Source organism: Quercus robur, chromosome 10 (genome assembly GCF_932294415.1).
Source record: "Quercus robur chromosome 10, dhQueRobu3.1, whole genome shotgun sequence".
Classification (NCBI taxonomy): Eukaryota; Viridiplantae; Streptophyta; class Magnoliopsida; order Fagales; family Fagaceae; genus Quercus; species Quercus robur.
The window spans coordinates 52,265,071-52,281,871 of NC_065543.1; the positions used below are offsets into that span (position 1 = coordinate 52,265,071).

The 16,801-nt window shown below is 33.0% G+C and overlaps 3 protein-coding genes across 5 annotated transcripts; 1 reads left to right on the top strand and 2 right to left on the bottom strand.

The window, feature by feature from the left end:
- Positions 1-294: 294 nt before the first annotated feature.
- Positions 295-3,629, bottom strand: LOC126703638 (elongation factor 1-delta-like). Its single transcript, XM_050402662.1, has 8 exons — positions 3,463-3,629; positions 2,433-2,537; positions 2,140-2,256; positions 1,844-1,937; positions 1,501-1,624; positions 1,260-1,373; positions 700-861; positions 295-514 (listed from the first exon to the last, which is right to left on the bottom strand). Coding segments are annotated over exons 2-8 (699 nt in total). The 5' UTR covers positions 2,519-2,537; positions 3,463-3,629; the 3' UTR covers positions 295-512.
- Positions 3,630-5,853: 2,224 nt separating this feature from the next.
- On the top strand, positions 5,854-9,681 carry LOC126702511 (UPF0235 protein At5g63440). 2 transcript variants are annotated; one of them, XM_050401215.1, is made up of 7 exons: positions 5,854-6,058; positions 6,209-6,323; positions 7,201-7,354; positions 7,542-7,638; positions 8,435-8,523; positions 8,622-8,690; positions 9,439-9,681. In XM_050401215.1, exons 1-7 carry the CDS (start codon positions 5,944-5,946, stop codon positions 9,496-9,498), a joined length of 699 nt encoding a protein of 232 aa, XP_050257172.1. In that variant the 5' UTR covers positions 5,854-5,943; the 3' UTR covers positions 9,499-9,681. The 2 variants fall into 2 exon arrangements, with proteins under 2 accessions (XP_050257172.1, XP_050257173.1); XM_050401216.1 differs by having other exon boundaries at positions 5,884-6,058; positions 6,217-6,323.
- Positions 9,682-11,266: 1,585 nt separating this feature from the next.
- Positions 11,267-14,414, bottom strand: LOC126702000 (60S ribosomal protein L17-2-like). Of its 2 annotated transcripts, XM_050400538.1 has the most exons (7): positions 14,284-14,413; positions 14,019-14,055; positions 13,706-13,746; positions 12,057-12,287; positions 11,871-11,973; positions 11,715-11,782; positions 11,267-11,538 (listed from the first exon to the last, which is right to left on the bottom strand). In XM_050400538.1, the coding sequence occupies exons 1-7, from the start codon at positions 14,371-14,373 to the stop codon at positions 11,473-11,475; spliced, it is 636 nt and encodes a 211-aa protein (XP_050256495.1). In that variant the 5' UTR covers positions 14,374-14,413; the 3' UTR covers positions 11,267-11,472. The 2 variants fall into 2 exon arrangements, with proteins under 2 accessions (XP_050256495.1, XP_050256494.1); XM_050400537.1 differs by having other exon boundaries at positions 11,476-11,782; positions 14,284-14,414.
- Between the last annotated feature and the right edge of the window lie 2,387 nt (positions 14,415-16,801).

Sequence of the window (16,801 nt, forward strand, 5' to 3'; positions counted from 1 at the left end):
GTTGGAAAATAGAGATGATAAACTGCAAGTTCTTCACGTTTCCACCATGTGAACACAACTTTTTTAGCACCTACGTTTTCTATAGGAGAGGGAGACTCTTAAAAACTACAAAAATGGCTTGTTGTGATTGGAGTAACATCTCCTTTAAATATGGAAGGTTCACATACCACTTTTATAATGTTGTACCATCACAATAGACCACGTCAACATCTGAGAAAATGTTATGTCCGTAGACTTATTGGGAAGAGAAACAGGGAGAGGGAGGGGGGAAGTTTATACCACGTAGAATACAGATACTGCAATGATCAATATAATATTAGTAATAGACACCATTTGCTTCACTGGGACCATAATCCACAACTAAAAACTTAAATTAAATTCCAACAAACAAAATTTGGAATATAAAGATTCAAAATAAAAAATATAAATAACATTAGCCATGCATAAAGGTCTTCAATCCCTGCAAAGACTGCAACATCCCCAGCAAAAACACATACAAGCACATCCTCCAATTCTGCAACAAGAATCAGACGTGCCAAACAAGACATCAATATTCCAAAATGAACAATTAAGCAATACAATATTTCTGTGGTCAAAAGCAGGCAGTGCATACAATGATAGGCTGATCACAAAATAACCCAACAAGTGGCACAAGCATAAATTCATTGGTATAGAAATAATTATTATAACAATACTTACATATTTTGTTGAAGGCTACAATGTCACAGCTCTGGACATATTCATTAATTGGTTCGACTGTAAGATGTTCCTCAATGAGAGTGTCAACAGACACCAAGTCATCCACAATGGTAAGCATTATCGTCATTTTCTTGATACCATACCCAACTGGTACAAGTTTAGCTGTCACAATCAATAAATCAAAGTCAGAACAGAAACAAAAGATATAATTGGTTAGCTACAGTGACAAGACATCAAGGAACAATAACAAAATCAAGAGATATAGAATGTGTTGCTTCACTGTCAAGATCACAAACGAATAACATAAATAATAAGGGAAAAAAAAAAAAAAAAAACTATTTCATCATAAACATAAAAACAGGGAAACTTGTAATAAAATTAATGGTAAGAATGACGTGATTATGGAAAATGAAGTTTTTATCAACCATCAGTAACAAGTTTGATAATTAGTCCTCCCATTAAGATAATTTTTGTAAGAAATGGGAGCAAGACAAAGCCTTTTGCTTGATTACTTTTTAATGTTCAAAATTAACACAAGGAATCACATATAAAAAACATACATGCTCCCCAAAGCAACCCTTCCATCTGAACACTTCTTACTGCTTCCTCAAGCTTTTTCATATCAGTTTCATCATCCCATGGCTTCACATCCAAAAGAACTGATGACTTGCCAGCTGATAATGAAAATCATAATTAAAAAATAGCTCAAGTTAATGCTAGCGTGAATGAAGATAGGGAGGAAGACACTTCAACATATTTAAAAGCAACATAAGCATCATGAAAATAAGCCAGAAAACTCACACTCTTTCTTTTTGCCAGATGCCTTGACAGCAGCAGCACGTTCCTCAGCAGCCTTCTTCTCCTCTTCAGTCTCTTCACCGAAAAGGTCCACATCATCATCATCATCATCCTCAGCAGCAGCAGCCTGAAAAAAGATATTTTGACAAGTATGAGATCAAAATACTTTAGACAAATCTTGGAAGATGAAAAGAAAATGATTAAGGATAACAAGCATTGGTACAATTGCAAGAAGGCATAAAGGAATAGGATATAAGTATTGACCAAATTGACTCAAAAGAGAATATGATTGAGAGGACGGAAATGTGTGAGTATTAACAGCCAAAAGATGATAGAAGGTACTTGCCTTTGTGTCACCAACAGGAGGGGTTGCAATCGCCTCCTCTTCGATGGGGGCAGCTCCCTCAATAATGACACCACAACCTTCTTCAGAAACACCACTAGAATGGAAAATCAATTGAATGAGAAACAGACATTATGGATATTACTGCATAAATTAGCCCAAAAAATCCAAGTAATTCAAGACGAATGCAAGGAAACAAGGGACAAGGCAAATACAATGCTGATTTTTTTTTTTTTTTTTGATAAATGGAAAATACAATACTGATTTTGAGACAACAATAAACTTATTAATTAACTTACGAGATCCTCAAGAGTGCATCGATGTGATTGTACCACCGAGACACATTAACGAATTCAGCTGATGGAGCCTCGGAGAGTGCTGCATGAACAGTGATATCATCCTTCGAAGCTTGATAGCTGAAAAGAGCAATAGACATTTTAGAAACTACAAAATATATCCATAAACCAACCATAATCATCGTCTTTAATTAATCATTCTCAATTAAGAATTGAGAAAACAAGTACAGGAAGAACAGGAAAAACAATGCCAAAAACAAAAGGAAACAAAAGAAAAATGATAGGATGAAACTTACCCTGTAATGTAACTGCGTGTAAGCAGGTAATCGTCAAGCTTCTTCAAGCCAGATGGCGATTTGACATCATAGAATGTGACTGCCATTTTAGCTAAGTATTTGGTCCTACAAGCATATTAAAGGCAGATGACAAAATAAGGGTAAGTGCATATTCACCCTAATGCATCAAACCAAACTTACAGACCAAAAACTAGAAAGTCAAATAAACTAACCCTCCCCACAAAACCAAGCCATCTAACAGAATTCCATAACATATCATAACTCCAAGCAATTGAAGTGTTTATTAACAAGAAAATTTGACAGCCACAAGCTCACATGCTCCACACAACAAAAATTAGTTAACTGATTATATATAATATAGTTTTATTATACGTAAGTTCCGTCTCCAATAAAGATCCATTTAAACTAAAAGCACATTTGCAATATTTACACACACATATCGAGAGAGAATGATAAAACTTAGGTATAGTTCCTTAAGTGTACTTAAGAATATGTACCGAAGTTTTGTTATAGATCACATAGTTTTTGATTAGTAAGTTACACATGATAGGTAAGACCCTTTTGAGCTTAAAGCATATTGGCTTTATATATAGACAAGGGTAAATATTAGGTACAGTTCCTAAGGTACTGTGCCTCAGATTACCCAATTGAATTCAATACAAAATTGTTTTTTTCCTGCAATGACCATGAAGTTGAATTTATTTAATTGCAACACTACAGAATCAAAGAAACTGTACCTGAATTTCACCACATTTATATAAAAATCATTAACCCAACAAATTTTGAATCTGCAAAACTAAATTGAAAGCTAAATTTTGAATCTTTATATCCCCTATGGGCTTTGAAAGTGAGCATTGACGAACACATACAAAAAAACAAACCCATAAGCTTACTGATCAAAAAAATTTCAAACAAAAACAGCATTTTGATCCCAAAAAAAAAAAAAAAACTGACCCATCAAAGTTTATAGGTAGTATATCAGATTTACAATCAACATAAACACAAACACATATATGGGATCTGAGATTACCGGAGATGGAGGAGCTTAGTGCTGTGTGAGAGAGGCGCTGAGAAGATTGAAGAATTTCTAGGGTTTGTAAAGTGCTACAGGAGGGGACGATTTATAGAGTGATGTGTTCGACCCGACCCAAAATATACGAATCGTTTTAAGGACCTTCGAATATTCCCTTGATTATTTGTGTTTACCCGACCCGACACTAATGGTTGTATGGATTCGAAGTCTTTTTAATGGAGTTGGGCTTGAAACCTGACCCAATTATATATTTAAATTACTCAAATACTTGTAATAATTTGAGTAATGCTACTATATACACACACACAAAAAAAAATTTGATAATATTTTTCACACCAATTGATTTTACAAGCTTTTTGGGTTCATCACATACATCATTTTTTTACTTACTACCTACTACCAATAATCTGCCATATTAGCATGTGTCAAAATTTTGTTTGTCTTAATTTTATGTAATAAATTTATCTTTAAAAAAACTAAGATTTTTATAATAATTAAAAAAAAAAAAATCATGTGTTTCTCATTCACTCTCTACTAAAAGATTAGGTTTTCTATATAGTGATTTTTGGATAATTTCTTGATTATGTTGTGTTGTTAGAAGACTTAGAAGAAAGGGAGTGGAAGTGATGCGATGTTCAAGAATGACAAAGTTTATATTTTGAAATTTCCTTTATCCTATAATTTCAAAAACACATTCAAATGACCATTCACATATACTTGTAGGATAAATTTGGTATAATGAGTAGAAATTATATGCAAATATAATATTAATAGATGATATAATTGTCTTCTATATTGTGATTCGTTTGAGTCAAGTATTCATTTGTTATTTAGGTGTGATTTAGCCTGAGCCATTTGGGTTGGCTATAACGTGGGCTCATAAGTCATAATATACATGCTTTCCTTCACTAGTAGCGCATATATTTTCAAATTCATTCTAGATCATTCCCTCAAGGTTTTACTTAAATATTGATGGAATAGTTGCTTCGAATTAGTGCTCAAATGGCAGTGACAATTGATACAATTATGACATTTGAGGAATCATGTGCTTCATGACATAGTTAATCAAATTAATTTGCACCTAAGTATCAATAATGTGGGGAGAAGAATCATTGAACACACCTTAGTTATATGGAATTAAGAAGTTTTCAAAGAGAGAAATTGCTCTCACAAAATAAACCCATTCTCATTGAAGGAGAATATCAATTTTGCATTCAAGCCATCAACAATTATGATAATTTTGCCCACTGGCTTTTGATTATCTACTACGCATAGAGCTGAAATCTTTTTTCTCAAGCGCTCTGTTTGTTTCAGCAATGATGTTTTCTAGTGCTCTATTTGTTTTAACAATGATGTTTTCTAAAAAATGAGTCATTTTCCAAAATACATTTTCCATAAAACTCTCTCATTTTCCTATGTTTGGTAATAACCTTAAATGAGTTTAAAAAAAAAAAAAAAACAATCTCATAACTTCTCATATTTAGTTTTCTGTGAGATAAAGTTGTTTAAAAAAAAAAAAATTAGTGGAAAACAATCTCTTAAAATAAGCCATACTTTTTATGTTAACTAAAAATAGTTTTCTTTTGACTTATTTAATCTAATGCTATCAAACATTGGAAAAATATAAAAAACTATCTTTACACAATGTTTTCCATCGAAAAAAAACAGAGCATAGAAAACGAGTCATTTTCAAATAAGTATTTTTTATAAAACTCTCTCATTTTCCAAATTTTGGTAGCAACTTTAAGTAAGTTGAAAAATATTCTCCTAACTTTCCTTATTTAATATGCTGTAATATAGAGTTGTTTTCTAAAACAATTTAGTGGAAAAAAAAAAAACTCTGAAAATAAGTCATATTTTTTATATTGACCAAATATAGTTTTTCTTTAACTTATCTTTTTTTATGCTATCAAATACTATAAAATACGGAAAAACTATCTTTATACCAGATTTTGGACGCATAGATGTTCCTTCTATTGGGTAAAAAGATAACTCAACCTTGTGCCTCATAATCTGTGTTAATGTGATATTAACAAATTATTATTATTATTATTATTATTTTGTTGTAATAATTCCTCCCTTCTGGTTAATGCCTGGTTTTCTTGGAGGAAAAAATTTGCATTTGTTTTTTTCCTTTGGTGTTCGTTTAATGTAATTTTTTTTTTTTTTTTGGAAACAAACACACATAAAAGAGGGAATAGGGTTCTAAGTTCTAAAAGGACTCATTAAAAAAAAAAAAAAAAAAAAAAAAAAAAGTTCTAAAAGGACTGTATTATAAAAAAGCCATGCTTGATAAGAAAAACACAAAAACAAAAATAAAAGATTTATTAAACAACATCTCTCTTCTCACATAGAAACGACGTCGTATTTCTGTGAGTGAACACTGCTACGAGTGCGAGACATAAAAGAAATAAATTATATACTACTACACAGTGCACAGAGAGATCAGATAAGGAAGAAGAATTCAGATTGGAAAGAATGCCAAAGAGAACAACCCACACGTACTCAAGCGAGGACGCAGCACCAGATGGACCTGACTCCGATCTCTTCGTCTATTACTGCAAGCACTGTGCCTCTCATGTCCTCATCACAGGTTCTCCTCTCTCTCTCTCTCTCTCTAAAACCCTCTTTTTATAGTTTTAAATTTCATCAATTTACCATGTAATACTTTCTTCACCATACAATAAAAGAAGCTTTAAAGCTTTAACTTTGAATATTATTGCTGAAGTATGTTTTTTATAAGATACCCAGTTGCAGAAAATGCCCAAAAGGAAGACAGACAAAGCGTATGTGTTGGACAAGACAAAGCATCTTGCTAGGTTGAACATCAATGATGCTGGAAAAGTTCTCTTGAAGCGGTAATTGAATCATCTATATAGGATTTTAGTGTACCCTCTATGTTGTTTTGAACATATCAAGTATTAGTCCTAAACTTTAATGTTAGTTAAACTTTGTTCCTGGGGTGAATGCCACTGGATTGCTATTGGATATGGCGGGTGGGGTCAGTTGCTTGGTTTTAATGGCTAGAGGCAAGTCCAAAGGACTCTTCTTTAAAAATGTTCCCTATGTTGCCAAGAGCCCTGTAGCTCAACTGGCACCTCCTAACGTTTCCAATAGAGATGCTTAGGTTCAAATCCCCCTTTCTCTTATTGTAACCATTGATTTATCTACAAAAACAAAAAAAAGTTCTTGACTTAAAAAAAAAAAACGCGGTTAATTTTTGGCCAAATGTTCCTTTAGACTGAGATATCTGATCACTATCTTATAAGGACAAAACTTATGTAGGTTCCCCTATATGGCTACTTAACTTAAAAAATACGCTTTCATATATGAAAAAAAAGCCACATGGCAAAATCTTAAGAGAGGAACCTAAGATACAGCATCTAAGTACTGTACCTAAGTCTTGCTCATCTTATAATACACTATCTTATAATTAGAAACGCTATGTATAAAGTAAATAGGATTGACTTGCAGTTATTGTACAACTGCCCATTGGTATGGTCTCTTACAACATGTGCCAAACCATAAGGTTGGAATGGAAATGAGTGTGTATAGGATTTTCTTTTCATTTAACTCATGTTTCTAAATTTTCTTATGATAGTTCTTTTTGTCTTGAGCTTGTCTATTGAACATTTTGTGTTATTGAATCAATTGAGCATATATAATTAGCGTTTTTTTGGAGTTATAAGTATATATGCATTAGTACATATGTCATTGTGGATCTTTCTAATCCAGGGGTGAAGGGAAATTGGAGAAGCAATTCCGTATGAACTGTATGGGTTGTGGGCTCTTTGTCTGCTACCGCTCAGAAGAAGATTTGGAAGTTGCTTCTTTCATCTATGTTGTTGATGGTGCCCTTAGCACAGTTGCTGCTGAAACAAACCCACAGGTATAAGAAACAGTAGTATATAGGCTTTTTATCAGCCATCGTCTATAGGCTCAAATTTATAAAATAATTGAACTCTAGGCCATTTCTTTGAGAATATGTAATTATGACAAGAAAAGGGATTTCCCTCTCTCTCTCTCAAGTTTTTAACTCTAAAAGTTTAACATTCACTTTTTGGTATTTGCTGTAGGATGCTCCTGTTCCACCTTGTATATCACAGTTAGAAGGAGGACTCGTTCAAGTTGCTATAGAAGTTGAAGATCGTGCCCAACGCTCAGCAATCACAAGTAACATGAATTTATATTATTAACATGCATTGCTTCTGGAGCACAAAGTTAAATAGAGTTATTTATTATTAAAAAAAATAGAGTTGATCTGTTTTGAAGGAAAAACTCGTTCATACTTCTTGCATACAAGTGTTCAATCAAATCATCTAGTTGCTGATAAATAAGAACTAATATTGTGCATGCAGTTTCTAAAATTTTAATTTCTTCATTCAATTCATGAGAATTATATTTCAATGAGTGCCTTCTGGTATGGACACACCTTGGGTTTAATACCTTAATAATATTTCTCACAAAATCAACTTGCAAGAATGATCTTTTATTGAAGTTGAAACTGAAGAAAAGACAGTGATGTAGAGACTCTTTGTTGGACACTTGTCTGCACCAAGCATCATGGCTGGGCTTTTATCTAAAACTTCGAGGCCTTGATAAACATTTTTGACTGTTTGGTGCGACAACTTATCAACAGATGTGTTTTGCCTAATCAGGCACAAACTATACATACCTCCATTTGAGTGTTTCTGTGTTAAGTATGCTTGTACATGTACATGTTTATGTTTTACCTTTGTTCTATATTCATATATATATATATATATATATATATATACACATACATATACAAGTAATAGAAAGAACACCATAATTGTCTTTTCTGTCAGCAAGTGTATCAGCAACTTAGTCTTGTGTTACCTCTTGCATATCTTACCCACTGACGTCTGCAATAAATCTGAAGGATTTGCCTAATTTATGAAAGAAATAACGTATTGCTCTAACATGTAATTCTCATTCTTCATGCCAGGAGTGAATGCTGATGATGTTCGTGTTACGGTAGCTGCACCTGCAGCCCGTGGGGAAGCAAATAATGAACTTTTGGAATTCATGGGCAAAGTATGAGCTGTTTTCAACTTAGGCAGTTGAACTTGATCCTTATTTTAATACTATTTTAAATGTCATGTTAATCCTAAACATGTTTGCTTTTGACCTAGGTGTTGGGTCTGAGATTAAGCCAGATGACTCTCCAACGAGGGTGGAATAACAAATCTAAACTCCTTGTGGTGAGTTAAATCATTTTTCTCTATTGTTTAGGGTGTGGGTCTGTATGCTCATGTGTTAATGTGCTCATATGCTGTTTTGGGTTTTCTAGAGACCAAATAATTTATTTTTCTTATTTTACTTTCACATGGCAATATGTTAACATCTTCATACTAAATTAATGTCCTGCTTTTCAAGATAACCCTGGTCCACAAGCACCCCTATCCTACATACAGTTTGTGCCCCCACCCCAGCCCACCCCCACTCTCCTGAGTTTGTATTTCAAGTTTTTCTGCTTCTAATTCAAGTAGTAAATTCTAATATTCAAGGAAAAATGTGATAGATTGGCCTTTTTAACCTCCTCTTTTTTTTCTTTTTTCTTTTTTTTCCCATACCAAATTAACCAAATGTTTTATAATTAACTGAAGTGCATTTATTTAGAAAGCAGCATAGGTGACAATGACGTGCAGTAGATGTTTATTATAGCCACTTCTTAACTACTTGCATGGTTATACGACGTAGACATATTACAAGTAAAACTGTCTTATTCTGGGATGTATGCCCTCAATGACCATTTCATGCCAGTACTAGTTTAGACTTAGAAAAGGCTGCAATAGTTGATTTGTTTTAAGTTTCTGTATCTTAACACCTCCCCTCCCCCCGCTTTTGTGTATATCTTGCAATAGGTCACATTTCAAGTAAAACCATATGTTTAAGGTTCTTATCTCAGATGTTGAACCAAGTTCATTAACTTATGAAAAATTGTATCAGGTGGAAGATTTGTCTGCTAGACAGGTATATGAAAAACTTCTGGAAGCTGTGCAACCTTGAAGCTCCTTTTGGATGCATATTGGGTTTGAGTCTTGCAACATTCTTTGTTGCATGGGCAAGTTTTGAGCATGTGTTGTAATTCAACTATACAACGTTGTTATTCAGCTTCATTCAGTTTTAATGATTTTCACTATCCATGTAGGCTTACGATCAAATTAAGTTTTTATGTTTCTTTTTCCCAAATAGCGGGCATCAAATTAAGTTTTTATATTTCTTTTTCCCCCAAAATGGTGTACATTTATGAAGGTAACTATCCCACTAAAATTCAACATCACCCAATTATAATTTATAAATAAGATTGTCAAATACTACGTTAAAAATAAGTAGTTATTGATTGTTTGGATCAGCTATTTCAAGCAAAATACCAAAGACGTCTATATTTAAAGTTCATTGATTTATAAGCGATATGATCTATATATTGTCACATTGCTATGCAAAAATGGATGAAACTATCAAACCGTATTTTCTCCCAGATGATTAGCCATCTTTATTCATTATATCAGGACACTGAATCTGTTTTGCAACTTGAATTTTTGAAATCAATTCCATTGAGTAACGTTAACCAAAGGTTTTTGATTAAATTCATTTCTTGCAACTGCTTGGGACAATGAACCAAGGTTCAATGTTGCAGGACTTGCCTTCACAAGTTTCCACATTTAGCTAGAGTATCCGTAGCAGATGTTCCAAAAATTATGCCATTTTACCACATCAAATGCCTACTTTATTATTTTACCACATCATTTTACAACATCCCATTTATCAGATGTTTTATAATTCAATTCTATACATTAAAATAATATTTACTACACATTAAAATAATATTTACTACACATCAACACAATAAACAAACAACAAACAATATACCACATCTCTTCCGTACCGTGGCAAATTTGCCACGGTACTGTTCAATGTTGCAAAAAAAAAAAAATTTACCACATCTACTAAATGGGCTAAAATTGGGTTTGGTGTGGGATATGTGCCAAATATTTAGCATTTGGCACATATCCCACATCTAGTGTGGGTGCTCGAATCTAAAGCTTCCTTCTTAAATGGGTAGTTTGTATGGAGAGATTTAAAGTTCATTGATTTATATGTGATTTGATCTATATATATATATATATATATATATATATATATATATATATATATATATTTTTTTTTTTTTTTTTTCTTTTTTGATAAACAAGTGATTTGATCTATATATTGTCACATTGCTATGCAAAACTGGATGAAACCATCAAACCGTATTTTCTCTACCAGATGATTAGCCATCTTTATTCATTACATCAGGACACTGAATCTGTTTTGCAACTTGAATTTTTGAAATCAATTCTTTTGAGTAATGTTAACCAAAGGTTTTTGATTAAATTCATTTCTAGCAACTGCTTGGTACAATGAACTAGGGTTCAATATTGCAGGACTTGCCTTCACAAGTTTCCACATTTAGCTTTAGTAAAGAATCTAAAGATCCCTTCTTGAATGGCTAGTTTGTATGGAGACATTGATCAATGGCCCTATAAATTGTCTTGCCAAACAGCTACCTTATCTTTACAACCAATTATTGGTCAAAAGCCCCAACTTTTTAACACCATGGATATCTAGAATAACAATAATTATCTCGTGCATTAAATACATGTAGAGTGCGGCTTCTACAATTATGAGACCCACATGCTTTGAAATAGCTTCTGCTGGCATTACCAAATGAACCTTACTAATTTCGCTTGAATTTGAACTCTAAAAACATTCAGACAGCTCAGCCAGTAACCAGTAGAGGATCAAAACAATTCAAGCATTCATGATAAACGGGACAAAGACAATTTCAACTGGTTTGAAATAAGCTCCAACACACAATACAAATATCTCCGAAGAGACTCTGAAAATTTAACACTTTCTCAAAAGAAGGCAGACAAAAAGGTTCTAATGTTACTGTAGTCAACCAAGAAAAAGACTGCTGACAGACTACAACTCTGCATCTCAAGAAGAAGCGCCACTACGTAATGCTCTAGCCTTTGGTTTCTTAGGAGCCAACTGAGTCTCAGGCTGCAAAATCATTGCAATAAAGAAAATTATGTCATACAGATGCAACACAATATTAAAAAATAAATAAATAAAATAAACAAGCAAGTTTTCACAAATACAAAGAGAGACAAGCACATTAAATTGGTTTCATTCATCAAGAACTGAAGGAAAAAAGAAAGTAAATCATATAGAATTACCTCCTTCTTGACAGGTTCTTCCTTTTCAGATAAAGTCAACTCAATATGGCATGGAGATGACATGTAAGCTGCCAGCCAGATTTAGAAGAAATTATCAAGTTGACACACTTTAATAGAGAAAAGATACACAACTCAGCAGTGGACAAAAATACTCACGGTTGATTCGTCCATGAGCACGGTATGTCCGACGCCTTTGCTTTTGGGCTTGATTTACCTGGATGTGAGATATGAAAAGCGAATCCACATCCAAACCTTTCACCTATAGAATAGTTGATAATATGCAAATGTCATTAGCCAACAGAAACAGAACCAGGATAAAATTTGCTGCTAAAAAATACAAACCTCAGCATTACTCTCAGCATTCTTAAGTAAATCCAGAATAAACTGTGCAGATTTAACAGGCCAGCGTCCTTGTCCATTTGAATGGCGATTCTTAGCTTGTGCAGTTCGCCCAACTCCTCTACAAAACCGCCGGAAGGGAATGGCTTGCTTGTGGGCCAAAACATCCTCCAAATATCTTTTGGCCTTGGTCAAATGCAACTTTCTAATTGCAAAGGCTGTCTCCCTCGTATTCTGAACAGCAAGAGAGGAAATGAATCCAATTACATAAACATTAAAAAAACACTAATGATCCACAAAGAAAACAGAATATTATGCAAAGAGGGTACCCCGTACCTGAAAATGGAATTATATGAATTATAGTTTGCACATATAAACATGTTGATGTTAAAACTTCTAAAGGTAATAAATGCATTACAATGAAGAACATACATTGATACACTTTATCTCAACTTCGAAGTCAACTACATTAATGACTACCTATCATGTCTGAAAGTTAAGGCCTGTATCATGTACCAAAACCATTGACACAACAGTTTCTTTGTGTGAGCATAATTAAGAAAACAGTCAAGAATTGAAAAAGAAAGGTATGACAACAGTGCATAAAAATTATAAACAAGTGTTATGCTAGACATATTTCTCTATAATGTCTCAAAGAGGAAGGAAGATAACCATTCAAAAAACCTTTGAGAAAATGAATGAACAAGATTCTAGATAGGTAATGGAGAGTTGCTCATCTCATCAACAAAAAGAGCCATTTTACCTTTCCATATCATCAAAATGAATAATTAAGAGATAAAGAACAGCATTAGCACAAAAGGTTCTAATGAAAAACGTTATTTCTGGTCCATGATGCTATGTCAGTTTTCACATTTACATCTCCTTTTCTCATTTGGCTCTCCCCTTTGTGTCCTAGTTTTTAAAATGAACAGATGACATCTCCCCTTCTTTTCCTGGATGTTACTCCGTTTTATCATGAAAATATTCTTTTTTGCATAGGGGGAAAAGCAAGATATATTTGAGCTAAGATTCACAGAAACATTTCTCACCACTTTTTCCACTAGACAAGAAAATGGAATGAGAGCCTCTAAAATCAACTCCAAGAATTTACTATTTTGGCTAACTACAGAATCGGAAGGAGTATAACATATATTGCTAAACTTTTTAGAAAACTTAGACCTTTACCCAACAACCATGCAAGTAGGTTTCCTAAAGTTTAGGAAGAACCCTTAATGAAGGGCAATAGGTCCCTGTCTTTTGCCAGCAGTTTAAACAAAGAAAAGAGACAAAATGATGTTAGGCCACATCTTATAAATGTTAGGATTTTAATAAATTTTTCTATCCAAACAATGCTAGTGACATGTGCTAATACATGATAATTTATTTTGAATGAAGGTCACAAGGCAAAGCGATTATGATAATACCATCTAACCTACTTCAAATAACCTATGGGTTAAGCCACATGGCACCGCAGCCTATGGGGCAACAGGTTCAAGTTCCACAGCGAAAATGATGAAAGATGATCATAATTTCCATAAATTGAAATAACAAATCAAGCAAAGGTATAATTAAACATACATATACAACACAAGCACTTAAAACAGACTCCACACAATCAAAAGAGAAATTTAACGAAGTTGACCAAAGGGTACCTTGAAATGAACTCGGAGATCAGAACCCCTGGCCTTGCAGGCTGAAAAATGGTCAGACAAATAACAATATCAAATTTCTATTATATTAAGATTAGTTGCAGAGATTCATCACCCCAAAAATTCAAATCTCATATTTTATATTTATGTTTAGCAAACACTTTTTTATCTAGTACAAGGTAAAAATGGAAAATCTATAATCAAAATATAATCTTTCTGCATCATCCTAAATTTTCTCAGCTACCAAACAAATACCCCAATAAGATCCAATGAAATTGTAGTTAAAAAGTGGAAAAAAAGCTAAAAATTCACATACACTTGGTGGGGTTGTCTGGCTCCTTCGAGTACTTCACCTGAAAAGTCAAAATAACACATCCCATTAGAAACCAAAACCAAAATATAAAACGAAAACACTTAAATAGCAAAGCTTTGCAAGTTATGGTTATAATTTTTTTTTTTTTTGGACGTATTTCCAAAATGCTTTGGAGAAGCAAAATTTACTTCAAAAAACAAGAAAAGCACTTTTCAAATGCCAAACCAAGCAAAACCCAGATCGATTTTAGCTGAGAAACTAAACTCACCATGGTTGCTGGCTCTGTTGAATGCTGTCTTTCCCAAAATCCCAGCCAAAGAGAAAATGCGGTAAGGCGCCGAGAGATATAAGAGAACATATGAAACCCTAGGGTTTACGTGTTTAGATTTTGTTTGGGCTTGAGTCAGCCCAATATTGTTTTTGGTATGGGCCTCTTTCAGTGCTATGTTAATGTACCTGGGTCATGGGCTGTCTTTCTATTTATTTCGGCTTTATTTATTTATTATTATTATTATTTATTTTGGAGAGGATTTACCCATCTAATCTTTTTGTGACCATTGGTGGATTCACAGGTTGTTAGAGGCTTACTCTAATCTCTATACACATGTTACGCAACATACCTTTTTTTTTTTTTTAATATGGTGACAACTAACGGGTAGTAATGAAGTCGAATTATGGGTTTCTTGTTTTTGTCTAAAGATATGAAAAAGCTATGTTAAACGAGAGCGGTAGAATGAAAATAGGGTAAACTGAAGATATTTCATAATTTATAATAAGATAATATGATGGTTCGTTCTCATTAACCTTGGGTTAATCAGGCCCAAACCTCCAATTTATTTGTATCTTGGATTGCGATTTTCCCACAATGGGAGGTCTAATGAGCAATTGATGGTGTCATTGGTGATCTTATGGTGGTGTTTCAATACTGGATTGCCTTAGATTCAGCCCAACCATGGATGCTGCCAAATAGTCGAGCTACCTTTCTTTAAGTCCAAGTAGGACTTTCTTCTCTCCAAACAGAGTTCTCACTTTTCTGTAATGTTTCTCTCCGTTGATTTTTTGTTCCAACCCCTTACCTTTCCTACTTTCTCCCTATTTATACTCTTCTTTAAGTGGGGCGTCCTAATTAGTGGACCCCACTATTCCGGTAGTATGAGTGGTTTCTTCAATCTAGGCCACTATTTGCTAGTGTCAAATCTTGTGTTAGGGAGATGACCCACCCTCTAGCTGAAATGACCTTCTAATGACTTGTGTCTAACATTATACTTATGCTCGGTAGGAAACTCTCCCAATGCATTATTTAGGATCCTCGACTACATGAATTTGTGGAGGTATGAGCTAATAAGTTTTTATTCTCAGCTCTTTTCCTTTTAGTTTTCGACTGTATGGGCCATAACAAGGCCGAAGTTATCGTGAACAAGGGCTCGCAAACCACTTCGGGAAGCAGCCTCAAAACTTTTGAGATTGGTTTTTTTTTTTTTTTTTTTTTTTTTTTTTCCTGAATGGAATAAAAAATAGAAAATCAGGTAATAAAATATGACAAACTGAGAAAATAAGGGAAAATTTAGCTGCATTCAAGTTAAGAAGCCCACCTCTTTTGGTCAGGGGTGGCGCTACCTTATGGCCAAGGTGGTCTCAGGACCACCCTGACCTGAAAATAAAATAAAATAAAAAAATAATTTATACATAATAATTTAAAATATTATATTTATCTACCTTTAAAAAAGATTTTGGGAACACCCTTGAATTTTTTTTTATGCTAATAAAATTAAATTTTGGTCCATAATTTGAGCAACTTAACAATATATTAGGGTCTTTCAAGTAAAAAGAACCACATGCTTTTATATTCTTTTAAGCCTATATGACGACTTTTTTAGTTTTTGCTTTACCTGACACACTGTCATTGTACGATTACTTTTCCTCAAAAACATTATAATATATATTATACAACTAATTGGTTAAAGTCACATAAATTTAACTTTTTTCATTGTACAACTTCTTTTCTTTTTTCTTTTTCTGATGATTTTGATTAGAAAAAAAAAATAGTAGTTTTAGTTAATTAAGTGAATAAACTTAAAAAGTTACTTAATTTTTATATAACATCAATTAATTCATTATATATATATAAAATAAACTTTTTATTTTTATGATTATAATTAAACATGTGATTGTCTATTCTAAGGAAATTCATTATATATAAAATAAGCCTAGTGAACCCCTATTTTTTTAACCAAAAAATAAAAAATAAAAATATTGTCCATTATAAGGAAATTTTATTAAATTTACATGAAAAGTGTCACTAAATATTATGTTTCTACATTTTGCTACCATATTATTAGCAATAAACTTATTATATTTTTATTTATATAATTTAAAATTTTATTAATTATATTATTTATGATGTCACTAGTTCGACCATCGGTCAAATCTCGGTCCGATAAAAAAACCAATAACCAGTCTTTTTTCCGGTTCTTTCAGCGTACTGGTTTATAAAACCATGGAAAAACCCCAAAAAAAAAAAAAATGAACGAAAATTTGGGAAAAAAAATTTAAAATAAAACCACTAACAATGCCCAAACCAAATGCCAATAGAGAAGTCTAGTACAAGATCAATCTCATCTTAAACTAAGACTATCACTACTCCAACACAAATACGGTTACATTTTTAATTCAACAAATATTAAAAAAAAAATCCTCACTGCCTCAATGCCTTGCGGATTCACAAGTCATTAAACAATTTAAACTAAAACTAAATCAAACCTAAAGGCTAAAAGGAAATAAGAAAC

Excerpts from the sequence above, each read along its gene's own strand:
- LOC126703638 (XM_050402662.1), bottom strand. The coding sequence starts at position 2,518 with ATGGCAGTCACATTCTATGATGTCAAATCGCCATCTGGCTTGAAGAAG. Across the intron at positions 2,257-2,432 it reads ACACGCAGTTACATTACAGG|CTATCAAGCTTCGAAGGATG; the intron begins GTAAGTTTCATC and ends TGCTCTTTTCAG. Across the intron at positions 862-1,259 it reads AGGGTTGCTTTGGGGAGCAT|CTAAACTTGTACCAGTTGGG; the intron begins GTATGTTTTTTA and ends TGATTGTGACAG.
- LOC126702511 (XM_050401215.1), top strand. The coding sequence starts at position 5,944 with ATGCCAAAGAGAACAACCCACACGTACTCAAGCGAGGACGCAGCACCA. Across the intron at positions 6,059-6,208 it reads CTCTCATGTCCTCATCACAG|ATACCCAGTTGCAGAAAATG; the intron begins GTTCTCCTCTCT and ends GTTTTTTATAAG. Across the intron at positions 8,524-8,621 it reads TTTTGGAATTCATGGGCAAA|GTGTTGGGTCTGAGATTAAG; the intron begins GTATGAGCTGTT and ends CTTTTGACCTAG.
- LOC126702000 (XM_050400537.1), bottom strand. The coding sequence starts at position 14,373 with ATGTTCTCTTATATCTCTCGGCGCCTTACCGCATTTTCTCTTTGGCTG. Across the intron at positions 14,056-14,283 it reads CAACAGAGCCAGCAACCATG|GTGAAGTACTCGAAGGAGCC; the intron begins GTGAGTTTAGTT and ends TTGACTTTTCAG. Across the intron at positions 11,783-11,870 it reads TGCTCATGGACGAATCAACC|CTTACATGTCATCTCCATGC; the intron begins GTGAGTATTTTT and ends TCTGGCTGGCAG.